The 14,457-nt window shown below is 40.7% G+C and overlaps 1 protein-coding gene across 3 annotated transcripts in view; it reads right to left on the bottom strand.

Annotated features, from left to right (window-relative positions):
• The window catches only part of SEC24B (SEC24 homolog B, COPII coat complex component), a 100,359-nt gene that overhangs the window by 27,382 nt on the left and 58,520 nt on the right, over window positions 1-14,457 (bottom strand). For all 3 annotated transcript variants that reach the window (XM_030564570.1, XM_030564571.1, XM_030564572.1), the window contains 7 exons: window positions 9,283-9,401; window positions 8,882-8,937; window positions 8,326-8,532; window positions 7,544-7,667; window positions 6,463-6,621; window positions 3,087-3,260; window positions 1,623-1,733 (listed from right to left, as the gene is read on the bottom strand). In XM_030564570.1, coding sequence (XP_030420430.1) covers window positions 1,623-1,733; window positions 3,087-3,260; window positions 6,463-6,621; window positions 7,544-7,667; window positions 8,326-8,532; window positions 8,882-8,937; window positions 9,283-9,401 — 950 coding nt within the window. The remainder of the gene's footprint in view (window positions 1-1,622; window positions 1,734-3,086; window positions 3,261-6,462; window positions 6,622-7,543; window positions 7,668-8,325; window positions 8,533-8,881; window positions 8,938-9,282; window positions 9,402-14,457) is intronic.

The following is a 14,457-nucleotide window of genomic DNA, read 5'->3' as shown; positions in this document are numbered from 1 at the left end:
GGGAGCTGCCAGTGCAGCTGTGGTGGAAGAAGGAGAGAGAGAACCAGGCTGGGCTTCCTACAGTGAAAACTACTCCTCTTTTCTTGGACCCAGCATATGGGCCCAGCTCCCCAGGACACCATACAAAGCCAGAGCTCCCCCAGTTGCCCTGGGGAGGAATGGCCAAGTCAGTCTCTCCCAACCTCCCAATCCTGGTCCTGGGGTACCATATCAGCAAAAGCCTCCCACTTCCACAGGTAAGGAAGAGAATACCAAATTAGGCTGATCCTTACTGCCATCTAGACCCAGCACATGGACCCAGCAACCAACTCCCCACCCCACTGGGATAACAGCCTTCTTCTGCTGTCAGCTCACATGGTTAATCTGTAAATCAAGCAGCAATGATAAAAGGTTCAAGGTATAAGCACTGATGATGACAGCAATGTTACTGTTGTACAAAACATACATAACAAAATTGGTTTTTGCCTTTGTCCTTGAAAAACACTGGGAAGATACATTAAAAGAACATTTTGGTCAAGGACTCAAAAATAAGGACATGTCAGATGTACAGCTAGCTATGCATCCATAATTTGGTTCTCTGGTATGTATGGGTTATGATCTCATACTATTTCTTCCTCGAGCATCCCTGCCTCACTCAGTGCACAGTTTGGATGTACACTGGGCCAAATTAAGGTTGCGCGGGAATACAAAATCTGGCAATTCTTAACTGACATTATTTTAATGTAGTTTTTTATGTAACATGTTATGGTGCAGCACACTTTATAGCTTCTGTAAGCTCCATTCCACCCACTAGCTCTGCTGCCATCCTCCCATCCCCTCCCTTCAAGGACTCCCTTGAAATCCACCCAATCTCCCCTCTGATCTGTGCGCCCCCTCCTTATATACCAGAGTCCATATTCTCACCCAAGGACAGGGGCTCATGTACTCCCTACTGCCCCCATTCCAAAGATCTCCATTCTCCTGCAATGGCTGTGGCTGTGTGTAAGCCCCAATTTCCTCTTTCGCACCCATCCACCACAAACAAGCATTCTCCCCTGCCGCAGGTTCTACGTGCACCCCATTCTCTTCAGGCCTTAACCAAGGTCTCCTATTCCCAACATTCCCCTGATGCTAAGGGCTCTGTGCCCTCCCTCACCTCATAACAGGGTCCACCCCAATTCCCCTCCCTCATGCCAGGAGATGTGTGCACATCACCATTCCATCCATGCTTGTTCCTCCCCCTACTTATTATGTGTTTGGGATATAAGTCATTTAGGGTGTTAACATAGTGAACTCTTTTGGGAAGATGGACAGAGATGAAATAAGAATACTATTATGCAGGAAGGTGTTAGGGCTACTATCAACTAGTTGTTTGATCTACAGACAATTGCAGAGGTATTTGAAGCTATAGCTGTGCTAAATAGATAGCAGGGGCTCCATGCAGCCTTCTTTTCTCCCAAAATCAACATGGTTTTGGCTACTGATGCCTAGAACGTTCCCTAAAATATTAGAATTGATCAGATGCAGCATTCACAAGTTATTGTGTTACAAATGAACACACACAGATGTGCCATCAAGTTGAGCATAAGGGGTTTTTGCAAACCTGGCCAATGACATATTTGATCACTTACTGCCATACTCACCCATGTTTGCTAAGAGGCAGACAGCTGCTTGTACATCTGCTCCTGCATACACATCAGCCAGTGAAGTGACTACGGGCAAGCAAAGTGTGTGCACTCGAATTCTCCGTTCACCTACACCAAAATGATGAATAAATTAATAATTCAATATGCACAGATAGGAAAGAGGCAATTGATATTGTTTACTGCATTCCTTCTCTCATCCCAGACTCTTCTGCTCTACCGCTGACATCAGTCCTGATGCCCACACTTGTTCCTTTCTTCCATCTCATCTATGAAATCTTTTACATGCTGTCCACTATGCATGAAATCTCCTAATCCGACTTCATAAAACTACCACCCTCTTTACATTCAAATCCTCCCTAGAAAACTTACTTTCATAATGCAATGACCAAGTTGAGTTCATAACAATTTGTGAACCAAAGTTATTTACCAGAAACTAGATTTTCCAGAGGTGCCTATGTATATTCCCACTCCTCGAATCCAAGATGCCTGCACCACAAGATTTTGGAACCTTCAGAAAACTTTGCTCTTTTGGTCTTCACAAGCAATTTACACTCACACCAGTCCTTTGGATCTCATCAGTGGTAATATACAGAGGCTCCTGAAGAAGAGATTTAAGACACACTCCAGAGGAAGGAGCAACTTATTTTCTCTATATCTGTCTTTTAAACCATACAGTCTTTGTGGCAGGAGCTATATTTGGGCCAGACTATGCCACCTGTACTCAAATTTAGTATCCAATTCCACAAGAAGCTCAACTGACTTCAATGGGACTATTCACAGAGCAAAAATGTCAGTATTCAGCTCCTGGTGAACTATACAGTGGTAAGCACATTATTGGTGATAAATAATAATAATGTAATTGTAAATTAATGTTCACTTCCTGAGATTCCATTTTATTTTACCTGAATTAGATTTAATATGGAAAAAAAATTCTAACTTGCAACAAAGTTTACGGCCACGGATCCTGGAAAGACTTACATGTGTGCTTAATTGTACATGGCTGAAGTAGTACCACTGATTTCAATAGGGAGTTGAAGTGCATTAAGTTAAGCATGTGAGTGAAACTTTGCAGGATTGGTTCCTATATGTTAAGACATTTCAAGCTTAGCATAAAAATGTCAAAAGTATTAACTAGGCTGTCTTGGTAGTAAGACAATGTACTGTCATGAGCAAGAAAGAAATCTGCACTCAATCTGATGGTTCAATTAAGAACATGACTAACTGTCCTCTGCATGAGTCATTAACCAGCAAGAGCATTTATTTCAGTGCAAGATGAACTGCCTTAAAAAAGAAAATAAATTGCAACAAGATAGGGAAGAGAAATCACAAACTAATGGGAGGGAACATACCTAAGAGGTCATAGAATTATGTACAGAAATAAATACTACTGCTTCAAAAATATCAGCTGGATTTATTTTGAGGAGAAATAAGACAATAAATTGTTGATTGTTTTCCAGTTACCTTTGCTGGAAGTATACAAAAGAGCAGTCTGAAAACACACCAGAGATGTATCTGTTAGACTTTCCTCGATGGACATCTGTACTGCAAATCCAGCATCAGGATTGACATTGGCAAGTGACAGCAAGTCAGTAGATCGCACAAAAAAATTCCCATGGAAAGTATGTATTGAAAGACCTAGAAGCAGATGAGATAATTTAAAATATGGAGAGCGGCAACATAAAAAACCTAACTTCCATAATCAGATCTTTTTAAAAACCAAAAGTCTCCAATTTTATTTAGAAAAGGGTAATGAAAGTTAATTTTTCTAAATACTAATGCAAATTTATCAATGACTGCATAACTACAATATATAATGGTAAGAAATTGAAGGATAATCTCATAAAATTCATGTTAACATCCATTTTTGAATACTGTTTATAAACAAACTACTGCCCTGACTGCCAACATTTAAACTTGAAGTGATGGACAAGAAAAATTAGACTCTAATCCTGCAAACCCTTATGCAAATGATCAGAGAGGTAGCCATGTTAGTCTGGAACTGCAAAAGCAGCAAAGAGTCCTGTGGCACCTTATAGACTAACAGACGTATTGGAGCACGAGCTTTCGTGGGTGAATACCCACTTCATCGGATGCAAATGATTAACTTCAAGCAGTCTCATTGAACTATTCTCATGCTTGAAGTTAATCACATAAGTGGATGCTGGAGCAAGCCCTAAGTCTGTATATTTATTTTTGCATTAACATTTGCTCTAACTTTCTATTAAATGCCTCCTCCAAAATATAACTTGTTGCAGTATCCCCACATTGTTTTTGTTTTTTCTTTTCTAAAGGCTCTTTGACGCTCCCTCCCTTCTCCTGTCCCACCTCCCCCTAGCCGTGCCAAAGCTTCTGGAAAAGTTGAGGTTGGATGAGTGAGCATCTCCCTAGAATTGCTTTGTGATGGAGCTCCACTACTAGGGAGATAGCTCAGAGCTGTCAGAAGAACCGTTCTATGCTTCTCAGCCTAAGAGGTGACACTGTATGGAAAGGTACAGAAGATGATGGTCAAAACCAAAACAGATGCTGCCAGACATTCAAAAAAATTCATAGTAGATCAGTGTCCACAAGAATCAAGTCTAGAAGTCACAAGTAAAGCCAATTTGGTCAGAGAAAATTACAATCAGAGTTATAAATGCAATTAACACTTCAAGCAAAGACAAATACCACCAGTGAAATAAATAACAGATTATTTTTGGCCGTAAAGGCTGATGAATACTTTGACTATGCAAAGATGTTGAACTTACAAGCCTGTACAGCTAAAGAAGAAATCATAGACCCAGTTCTTATAAAACCATGCACCATGTCTCTCACAATCTAATTTTAAAAGGGGACGGTCTAGGTGTATTAGAGACTAGCACTCAATGAATTAAATGTGTCTGCACATACTATGTACCAGAATTGACTATTAGAATATTTTTTTACACTGGGTAAGCAAAAATATTGTATAAGTTTTGCTGTTCTCCTGCATTTACAGTTAATTAGTAGTGAAATCTGATTGAAGCAGAGCAAGAAGAAAGGAATGTATATCGCAGCAACAAACTAATTACCATGCATTTAGAAACCAGTCACTTACGAGAATCATTCAAAATCAGGACATACATCACCAAGTTCAGTAAAATAAATTACATAAAATTGAAGCGTTCCTAATTTTAACACACTGGAATTTAACATTAGTTACAAATGTTCACTGAGCATTTTGTAAATTTCTACAGAATACACAGTCGTTTTGAACCTTCATTCTAACTACTACTTTACAGATATAAACCATGATATAGTAGATCATTTTGAATTATAGGACATAGTATATAATGTACTCAACTGACGCATAAATAGGTCAATTAGAGCAGCGGAGAGTCTTATTTACATAACAAGTGAGCCCCTGCAGAACATCATTGATGTTTTTCTAACTTAAAAAACTATGGAAGAGTTAAGTCATTGCTTTCATTTAACAACAAACAAATGGCTATGCCTTGGGATGGCATTACTGATTCCAGACAAATTAAGGAGCCTAACCTCATAGTCTCTAAAGTTTACTGTTTTAAACCTATATATTCAGAATATTAGACACTTTGCATACTAATGGGTAGGCAAAGTGGGATTTAATTTCTTGACTCATGTAGATGATTCCGATGCTCAAATTAAACTTTTGATGGCACTGACTAACAAGTTAATTTAATTTATCGAAAGCTGTACCTGTCTTAGACAACAGAAATGTTATATTTAATTGCACATCCCGTGCACCACCACATTTTTGATTAAGCAGGATGAACTGTACTTTTCATATCAATTATCAGCATAGGGGCTGGAGAATTCAACTGTATACAATACCTAGAAAGAGATTAAAATGTCTATCTTGAAATTAATGTACCTTTCATTTTTTAAGTTCTGAACAAGTGTGATTTTAGGAAGCAATGGCCAATTTTTGCATGCAAAATTTCTCCTTTCAGAGCATCTTAAGGACACGTTAAGCAAAATTCCCCCAAACATGAAAGGCTCATGCAAGGTTTTCAATACTATTCAAGATTTGTAATAGGTAACAAGAGTGGTGAAGGGATCAGCTGCATCAGAGGAAGGGGACAGGGCTGTTCATTCCTGAATGCAATGCAAGGTAGATTTTATTTTGGTTCAAATAACCCAGAACAGAAGGCGGTGATGGGACAGGAGAAACCATCAGATCTATAATTCATCATGTTATCTTAAGGAAAATTCTTCCATAGTACTGATAGTGGACAGCCAAACCTTTAGCAACTCTTTAGTGATAATATAAACATTGACCGGAAGAAAACTGTACTTTTTCCCTCAGATACAACTTCTCTTGCCTGAGAAACCTGAGGCCTAAGATTTTGGTTCTTCCAGTAGAATTACCTAATATGTGTAAAAGTTATTACTTGAGTATAAGTGTGCAGAAAGTCATAGTAGCTACTGTAGGTTTCTTCCTAGCAAATTGCAATGTAGACACAGCGGATTATGTCTGAGGTATTGCATTCAAACAGGATTTTCCTTCTGATTTTTTTTTTCAGGGCATGAAAAAGGTCTTAAATGTGAGCCACCATGCTATCTGATATAAAACAAGAAAATGCATAGATGCAAAACGCACTATATATTTTATCCTAAGGTTTTTAAAGAGAGCCCAAAGTACAAATGCTTAACGATGTATGTACTATATTTAAAAATAGCAAAAAGCTGGCAGCTCACACACCAGTGTTCTCAAATGAGCCTTTTTAAAAGTGAAACACATTTTGCCTCACTTTACCTCAATTATCTACTGCAGGCAATCCCTAGCTTTATATATAATCTGAAACTTCTTGTAAAAACAATTCCAAGATGTAAGCCATACCTTTTGTACATCTTATTCTCATGACCGCCTCAAATCCAATCTTTCTTGTAAGATATCTTTTAAGGTCTTTTTGCAATTTTTCTGCTTGAGCAGGATTGTAGCTGTGATGGAAAGATGGATAATAATAGATGCATCCAGCAGAATACTTGGACATACAAGCTTTGGAGGAGAAAGACAAACGGTTAATATTTATATACGAATAGGTGTAATACAATTGATTTATAAATTGAGTTTTGTTTTTTAAAGAAATAAAAATCCCTTTGCCATTTTAACACAGATTAGCACATGAAGGAAAAAATATTAAACTGGAATTTAAGCCTTAAGTAGCTAGCTCATAGGGTTTTTGAAGAGCAAGGGTGCTATAATAGAGAAGGGGCTTACAACCACTAGCCACCTGGCTAGGTCAGGCAGAACAGAATGGAGTAAGGCCTGTTCCAACTTGCTGGAATCCCTATTCTATTTTTCTGATTTGATCCATCTCTGTTACTGCCAGTTCCCAACTTCTTACTCAGGCCAAGAACCAGGAAGGGGACAGTGAGTCATCCTAGCCACTTTTTATTACCTATATATATACACACATATATATATACACATATATATATATATACACACACACACATACACACACACACACACACACTAGTAAATAAGCATTTTAATGTTGCATGCCACATTGTGAACTGTACAGTATTCATGTAGACATAACTAATTTCTGGTATGCAAAAACATGTTTTGGTTTAACATTTAGGAAACTAGATGAGAATACTTTTCTTCCATGTTCTACACTGACCATTAATAAACTTATCTTCAGTTTCTCTCTCTCTCATTCCTCTAGTTCTTTACTTTTCTGAACATAACAAGACTATTTTCTATCTCTTACAATGGCAGAGCACCAGAATATAAGCTGACTCTCACACCACTTTCCTGTTGGTTTCCATATCACCTCCTCCACAGCAGAAGAGTCATATTTAGGGAAGTGCTAAAATACCCATGTACACAATTTAAGGGCTCCTGAAGGAGTTTTCATTTTAATGTGAGTTTGAAGCACAAATTGTGGAAGCAGGTAAAAAGCATTTCTTACCTAGAGAAGCCAAGTCAGAATACTGAGAACTTAAGAGGAACAAATCCACAGCCGTTTGCTGTCCTGAACAGTCCAGTGCCAACTTTTTGTAAAAATCTGTTGCTGGGCCAAGATGCTGTACAACCTTTAGTAAAGGAAATTATATAGCAAAGAGTACAAGTTGGGAGCATACTACCATGGGCACAATAAATGTGTTATTACATAGAAACATAGTATAAAAGATAAATGCACATATTTAGCATTTTCTTATAATAATCATTTGTAGTTGCTTACTAACTTTTGCAGAAAAATATTTTTTTCCTACTCTACACCTGTTAGTTTACATCCATAATCTTCCTTTCAGGAAAACATATGTTTAAATACAAATAAATGTTCTAACAATGTGCTGTTTAAACTACAGCACACTTGTGGGATTTCTAAAATAAAGTGACAAAATATTAAGATAAGAACTGATGTTTCAGAATCCTTGTTGGTTTGGCAGAAATGTTCATTGCGGTTCCTAAGCCCCTGTCTGATGGAAACAGTTAAAATAAAAAGCATTAGTGGTATTATTCTTCCAGCACTGTCTAACTATCAGTTTGACTCTGGATTAAGGAAGATGGAACAATCTGCTCGCTTGCCTTGAAGGCAGAGGAATAGACCATAAAATGTTTGTAATTAAATTCTTATTAGACTAATATAGATGTGTTGAAGAGATATTTAAAAGATAGCAAGTTGCAGCAATAAAACACAAAAGGTAGCTTGTAAAACTAGATTAGAAAAACACTGCACGTTAATAGTACCTTTGTGCTTGATCTTTGATTGGGATCTTCTCTGGAATGCAAGAGCCCTGCACCCAAAGATGGTAACTGTGACTGAAATACAGATATGCGGCCACCTGTTGGAGACATCAATTTAAAGGCAGCCTGAAGCGCAGGACCCAGTGCGCTGTGTGTTTCTCTTGTATTGATGAACATATTTGGTAGTGCACTCAATAAATCTTTTATCAGCTGCAAAACAGATTGAAAGGTATTATTGACAAAACAGGGATGTAATTTCTCAGAAGCTATACTGGCATGGCATGAGCACATGATGCTGAATATTTCAACTTATCTTAAACACATATTGTATGGAAAATGTAGTTTTTTAAATGGAATAATAAAATAGCAAAAACAGGATTTCAACTGTACACTGCAATACTATCATGAATTCCAGCAAAATTAAAATGTTGGATTTAAGCATTATGTAGAGGATATAGACTTGAAATCAATGGAATTTAAACTGCAGACTGCATAAAAATATTTTTAAAATGTTTATTTTATCCATGAAATATAATAGTACTTTCTTGATCAATCATACCTCTTTGCTTTCATGAAGATTTACAAGTAAGCTGTCAGGTGTAGGTAAGAAAACATCTATGGAGAGAAAAATACAAATTTCATTAAAGAATAAAAGCACATTAAACACTACAAAATATTAATTCTGTGGTACTGTAAAAAAAGGATTGAATAAACCCTATTTTCTTTCTGGTTGTATATACAAAATGTATTTTATGTACAGACAAAGACTGCTTTGTATCAGTGCCAGTATCATTAACATCAGAGTCATTTTTCAGATCCAAGTATTTTGCAATTTATTTTCGAAGTAAATTTATTTTAACTGATCACTTTTATCACACTTTAGCAGATTTTAATCTGTCCTTAAAAACGTGAAATAAAAACTCTTGAATATTTTTGATTCCTTTTCTTCTTGCTACTTACCATCAATATCTGAAACAATCAGCATTTGAGGCTGTGATAAACCTTCCTGCAAGTTGTAGAAATGAACAGTGCTGTCAAATGTTATGAATCCTATTCTTGTTCTCGAATCTCCAGGCAGCCTTAAGATTAAAAAAACCCACAAATTAAATACAAAAGTCAAAACTCCAGATCTCAGATACACATCTGCAGCTTCCACTTATGTTAAAGGAAACTATGCTTGTGTATTTGAGACAAAACTGGGCCCTAATTACTTAGGCCAGGTCTACAGTAGAAAGTATACTGGCACAGATGTGTCAGTCAGATGTATGAAAAGGTCATATCTCTAACTGACGTGGTATGCCAGGCACAGCCCAAGTGCAGATGCAATTATGATGGCCAGTATAGTCTATTCCATTTGGGTAAGTGGATTAAGCTAGACTGGCAACAGAATTCTTTTCTGGTAGAAGCTGCATCTCCATTAGGGGAGTTTGCCAGTATAGCTAGACACATGGTCTTAGTGTCATAGTTCATTTTTCTAAATGTAGTTAAAAATACTTTTAGCATGGATAACCTAAGACAGACTGAATTACTTATTTTAAGCAGTTATGAGAGGAGGTTACTTACCTATCACTGGAGGTTCTTCAAGATGTTTGGTCCTTATCTGTTTTCCACTGAGGGTTTACGCATGTGAACTATGAGTCCTGAGATGGAGAATATGGAAGTAATAGTGTGCATTGGTCCACGCATGTGCCCTTGCCCCGTGATTTCGTAGGGGTGATAAACGGTGGGGTGGACTGACTGTGTATCCACTTCCTTCTCCACCACAAATCGCACAGATCCACAGCGGAGGGGAAGCAGGCTGGGAAGTGGAATACAGATAGGGACCACATATCTTGAGGAGCCTCCAGTTACAGGTAAGTAGCCTACTCTTCAAGTGATAGTTCCTACTGTATTCCAGTGAGGAGGATTAACAAGGAGTACCTAAGTCGTAGGAGGCTGCAAGGATGATGATGGAACAGTTTAGCAAAGGACAGCCATGCTGAATGAGACATCCGTCCAGAGTCCTACACGCAGGCATATTGCATAGTGAAGGTATGTACTGAACTCCACGTGGACACGCTACATATGTCTTGAAAGTGACACATCACAGAGGGTGGCCATTGTTGAAGCCTGGGCTCTCGTGGAGGGGTGCTAACCCCATCCTGTGGAGGCCGGATGGATGTCTATGGGATATGCTCTGCACAGAGAGAGCTGTAAACTACATGCCTTCTCCATACAAAACTTGGATTTGCGGCTGAAGCAACAGACAGAGATCCAGGATTGGTCTCCACCCAGAAAGAATGGTTGGTATCAGGAAGTAAGTTGAATAGAACCCCATTCCTTGACAGTCCAGAGAAACCCTCTCAATTACTCCTCTTGGCAGGAAGAAGTCCACCTCTAGAGTGAGGATGCTGTCAGGGGCATGGTCCCTGAGGAGGGAGGGGGCTGTGGATGAGGTAGCATGATGAACTCAATTGTATGGTCACAGTGGATGACATTCAGTGTCCACTCGTCTGTTATTGCACTCCAAGCTAGTAAGAAGAGCGCTACAGGATCCCCGAAAGAGGTGGGGTGGTTGTATGGCAGCAGGCAAGGTGGTCGGCAGCTCTCTAATGTTCCTCAGACATATCTTTTCTGAGAGGGATGCATGTGTGATGAGGAAGGCTGTGAAGGTGCACCAGGAGGATGATTGTTGGGTCTTCCGGTGCTTGCATGGTGGTCTGTAAGGTCTCTGGTGGAAAATCTGGGAAGTCCCGTACCATTGTGCAGGTGGCAGAATTTACACTTGGGCACAGGTGGGTAGATACTCAGCAAACTAAGTGTGGCTCTTACATCTTTGAGGGTGTGGAGGGGACTGCCTGTTTTCTGATTAAATAGATGGGATCCATCAAAAGGGAGGCGCTCAATAATACCTCGTTATCTCTAGCTTGCTTGCTAGCATATATATACCTGCCCCTGGATATTTCCACCACATGCATCTGAAGAAATGGGTATTCACCCTCAAAAGCTCATGCTCCAAAACGTCTGTTAGTCTATAAGGTGCCACAGGATTCTTTGCTGCTTTTACAATAATACTTTGTACCTACCTCCTGGGGGAAAACAAAGGAATGAAGCCACAATTCCCTCCTCATGACAATGCCCATAGCCATCAAGCATGATGAAGTATCTGCTGTGTTTACAACTGATTGACACACCATCCTTGCCACCAGTTTGCCTTCCTCTAAGATTGACTGGAATCAGGCCTCATCTTGTTGCAGCAGTTTTTCAGCAAAATCCTCATTTGCTGTAGTTCATGAAGTGTTTTTGGCAAGCAATGCTTGATAATTTGAAATCCTGAACTGCAGGTTAGTTGAGGAGACAATCTTGCATCCCAGAAGTTCCAACTATTTGTTCTCCTTATCAGTTGGAGTGAAGCATGGGTGCTGCTATCTCAACTGCTTCGTCATGGCCTGTACCATACGGGAATGCAAGAGCGGGGTGGTGGTGATGAGAAAAGTAACTCGGACCCCTTAGCCAGTACAAACTGTTCGAGCTGTTTGGAGGATAGCATCACTGACTGGCAGAGCAGCCCTACCCAGGATGAGTGAAGGATGTCTAGGAATTAGTTGATGTTGCATGTCTTGTACCTCCTCCAGGGGGATGTGAAGTTCATCCACCACCCTACGCAGTCATCTGGGTGTTAGGGGGAAACTGAAGTCACTGCAGCAACATATGACTATAATAGAATATAACATATGACTATAATAGAAAATGCTCCTGGCTCCAGCGATACCATGGGAACGTGACTCGGCAGTTCTTCATGACTGGCTCTGAGCGTCTACTCAAGGGCACTCTAGACGGGAGAGAGGTGAAGTCTCCCTCACACAATGGGCGGGTTCCGAGGGTGGGTATTAGGGCCAGCTTGATGGATCCAGAGGTGCTGCAGTGGGCCCGAGGATGTAGGGAACCAGTGACTCCTCTGTGCTTAGAGTGGAGGATATTGAAACAATGTAAACAGCGCCTTTGGGTATTCATAGTGGCAATAAGGGATGGACAATCCCTGCACTTCATCCGAATCCTCAGAGGACAAAAACTCAAATACTGGTTCCATCAGCGATACCGCTGGATCTGGTAGAAGCATGTAGGACAATGGAGGATGTGGTGAAGGGTGCCTTGACCGCAGCATGTCCTGGATGGGAGATCTGGCCTCCCTCAGATGGATGGTAGCAGAAGGTTCTCCCAGGGCAAGCAGTTCCTGGGCTCTGGCACCTTTCCCAACCACTCTGGTGTTAATGGTACTCTTTCCGTAGTGGGAACCGATGCTGGAGTGGCAGACTTTCCTAGTGTGAGCGTGTCCCATACCTTAAGGCATGCTGACACTGATGGCATGCGCGGCTCGGTACCTGCTATTGGTATGGTTTCTTGTCATGTTTAGGAGTCTTGGAGCACACTGCTTCCCCATGGCTGGAGCTTCCGGAAGGAGCGTCCCCTTTCTTCACTTTGAAGGAAGACTTACTTCCATGCTTATGAGCACGCTTCCTTATCTCCTGACTAGGCCTCGGCATGAGGTCAATAGTGGTGGTACCACTGGAGCTGGGCCTTGTCTCCGCAGCCAGAAGCGCACTCCTGGCTATCTCAGGCCGATATAAAGGGGTTTCCCCAGCCTGGGTCTGAATGAGGTCTCATGGGGACTTCCACAAGGTGCTTCTTGAGGTGGAGAGACCAGCCTTCTCGGGTACGGCTTGTGAAAGACTGGCAGATATGGCATCTGGATGTAGAGTGGACTTCTCCCAAGCAGTGGAGGCAGTGCTGAAGTTCATTGCTGGCCGAGAAGGAAGGAGGCAATATTTTAAAGCCTGAGGTCTTCAGCATGATCTAATATTCGCGCATGTGTGTGGATGGTGGTGGCGTTTACATGTAAACAGACCCCCCCCCCAGTCCCAATACTACTCTAAATAACTATTAAAATTATTAAAAACTATGTAAAAACAGTGAAACAGCAAAAGACTACAAAAAACTAACTACATACAGCTATACTCTTTTTAAAAGGGGCGTCACGTAAGAGGACAGTAAGGGCTGGTCAACACTACAACTTCAGTTACGTGAATAATGTAACTGAAGTCGACGTAGTTAGATACACTTACTACAGTGGCTACACTGTGCTGTTTCAACAGGAGAGCGTCTCTCGTCGACTTCACTTACCCTTCTCAGGGAGCTGGAGTACACAAATCTCATCGATTTAGAGTGTCTTCAGCAGACACGTTAAACCGACACTCACTGCATCGATTGCAACAATGCCGATCTATCGGTAAGTACAGACATGCCCTAATAATTCCAACCCAGTCTATGCGGTGGTGAGAAGGAACTGGAGATGCAGTCAGTCCATTCCATCCTTAATCACCTTGGGCGAGGCAAGGGCACATGTGTGGATCGACACTACTACTTTCAAATTCTCTGGCTCCGGATGCATGGTGTGCATACTCAGTGGAATACAATAAAGATCATCACTTGAACTTCTGTTACAGTGCCACACTTTCACCAAAGGAAAGAAAGAAAACAGTTCTCTCCATTTATGTGACTTGCTATAGGACAGCGGTTCCCAACCTTTTCGTGGCCAGTAGCATATTCATGTTTTCAGAAGAGTGTGGCAGGCGCCAACAATTTTTCAAGGCTTATTTTGTATTTGCACATTAAACAATACAAAAAAAATCATTTAATATTACATAATATATGAATCCAGAGAGAAGAGAAGCCAGAGAGAAGCAAGGACACAGAACACCGGTGCCCGCAGCCCCGGAGTTCTCTGTCCCTGGCAGGCGTGGGGCTGCGGCTTTTCTCCCCGGCTGGGCAGTAGGTGGGCGCACATAAATGCCCCAGCGGGCACCATGGCGCCCACGGGCACTGTGTTGGGGACCACAGCTATAGGACAATAGCCTGGGCATTTTTACTACTGCAATTCACTTGGCACTGCAGTACAAAATTACTAAATAGAAAGTAACAAGGAGAGTTGGGTACTGAGGAGTAAAAGCAGCAAAGAATCCTGTGGCACCTTATAGACTAACAGACGTTTTGGAGCATGAGCTTTCGTGGGTCAATACCCACTTCCTCAGATGCATGTAGTGGAAATTTCCAGGGGCAGGTATATTGATGCTAGCAAGCCAGCTAGAGATAACGAGG

This window comes from Gopherus evgoodei, chromosome 5 (genome assembly GCF_007399415.2).
Source record: "Gopherus evgoodei ecotype Sinaloan lineage chromosome 5, rGopEvg1_v1.p, whole genome shotgun sequence".
NCBI lineage: Eukaryota > Metazoa > Chordata > Testudines > Testudinidae > Gopherus > Gopherus evgoodei.
The sequence above is the reverse complement of the archived record's forward strand: the minus strand, read 5'-3'. Positions and strand labels throughout refer to the sequence as shown.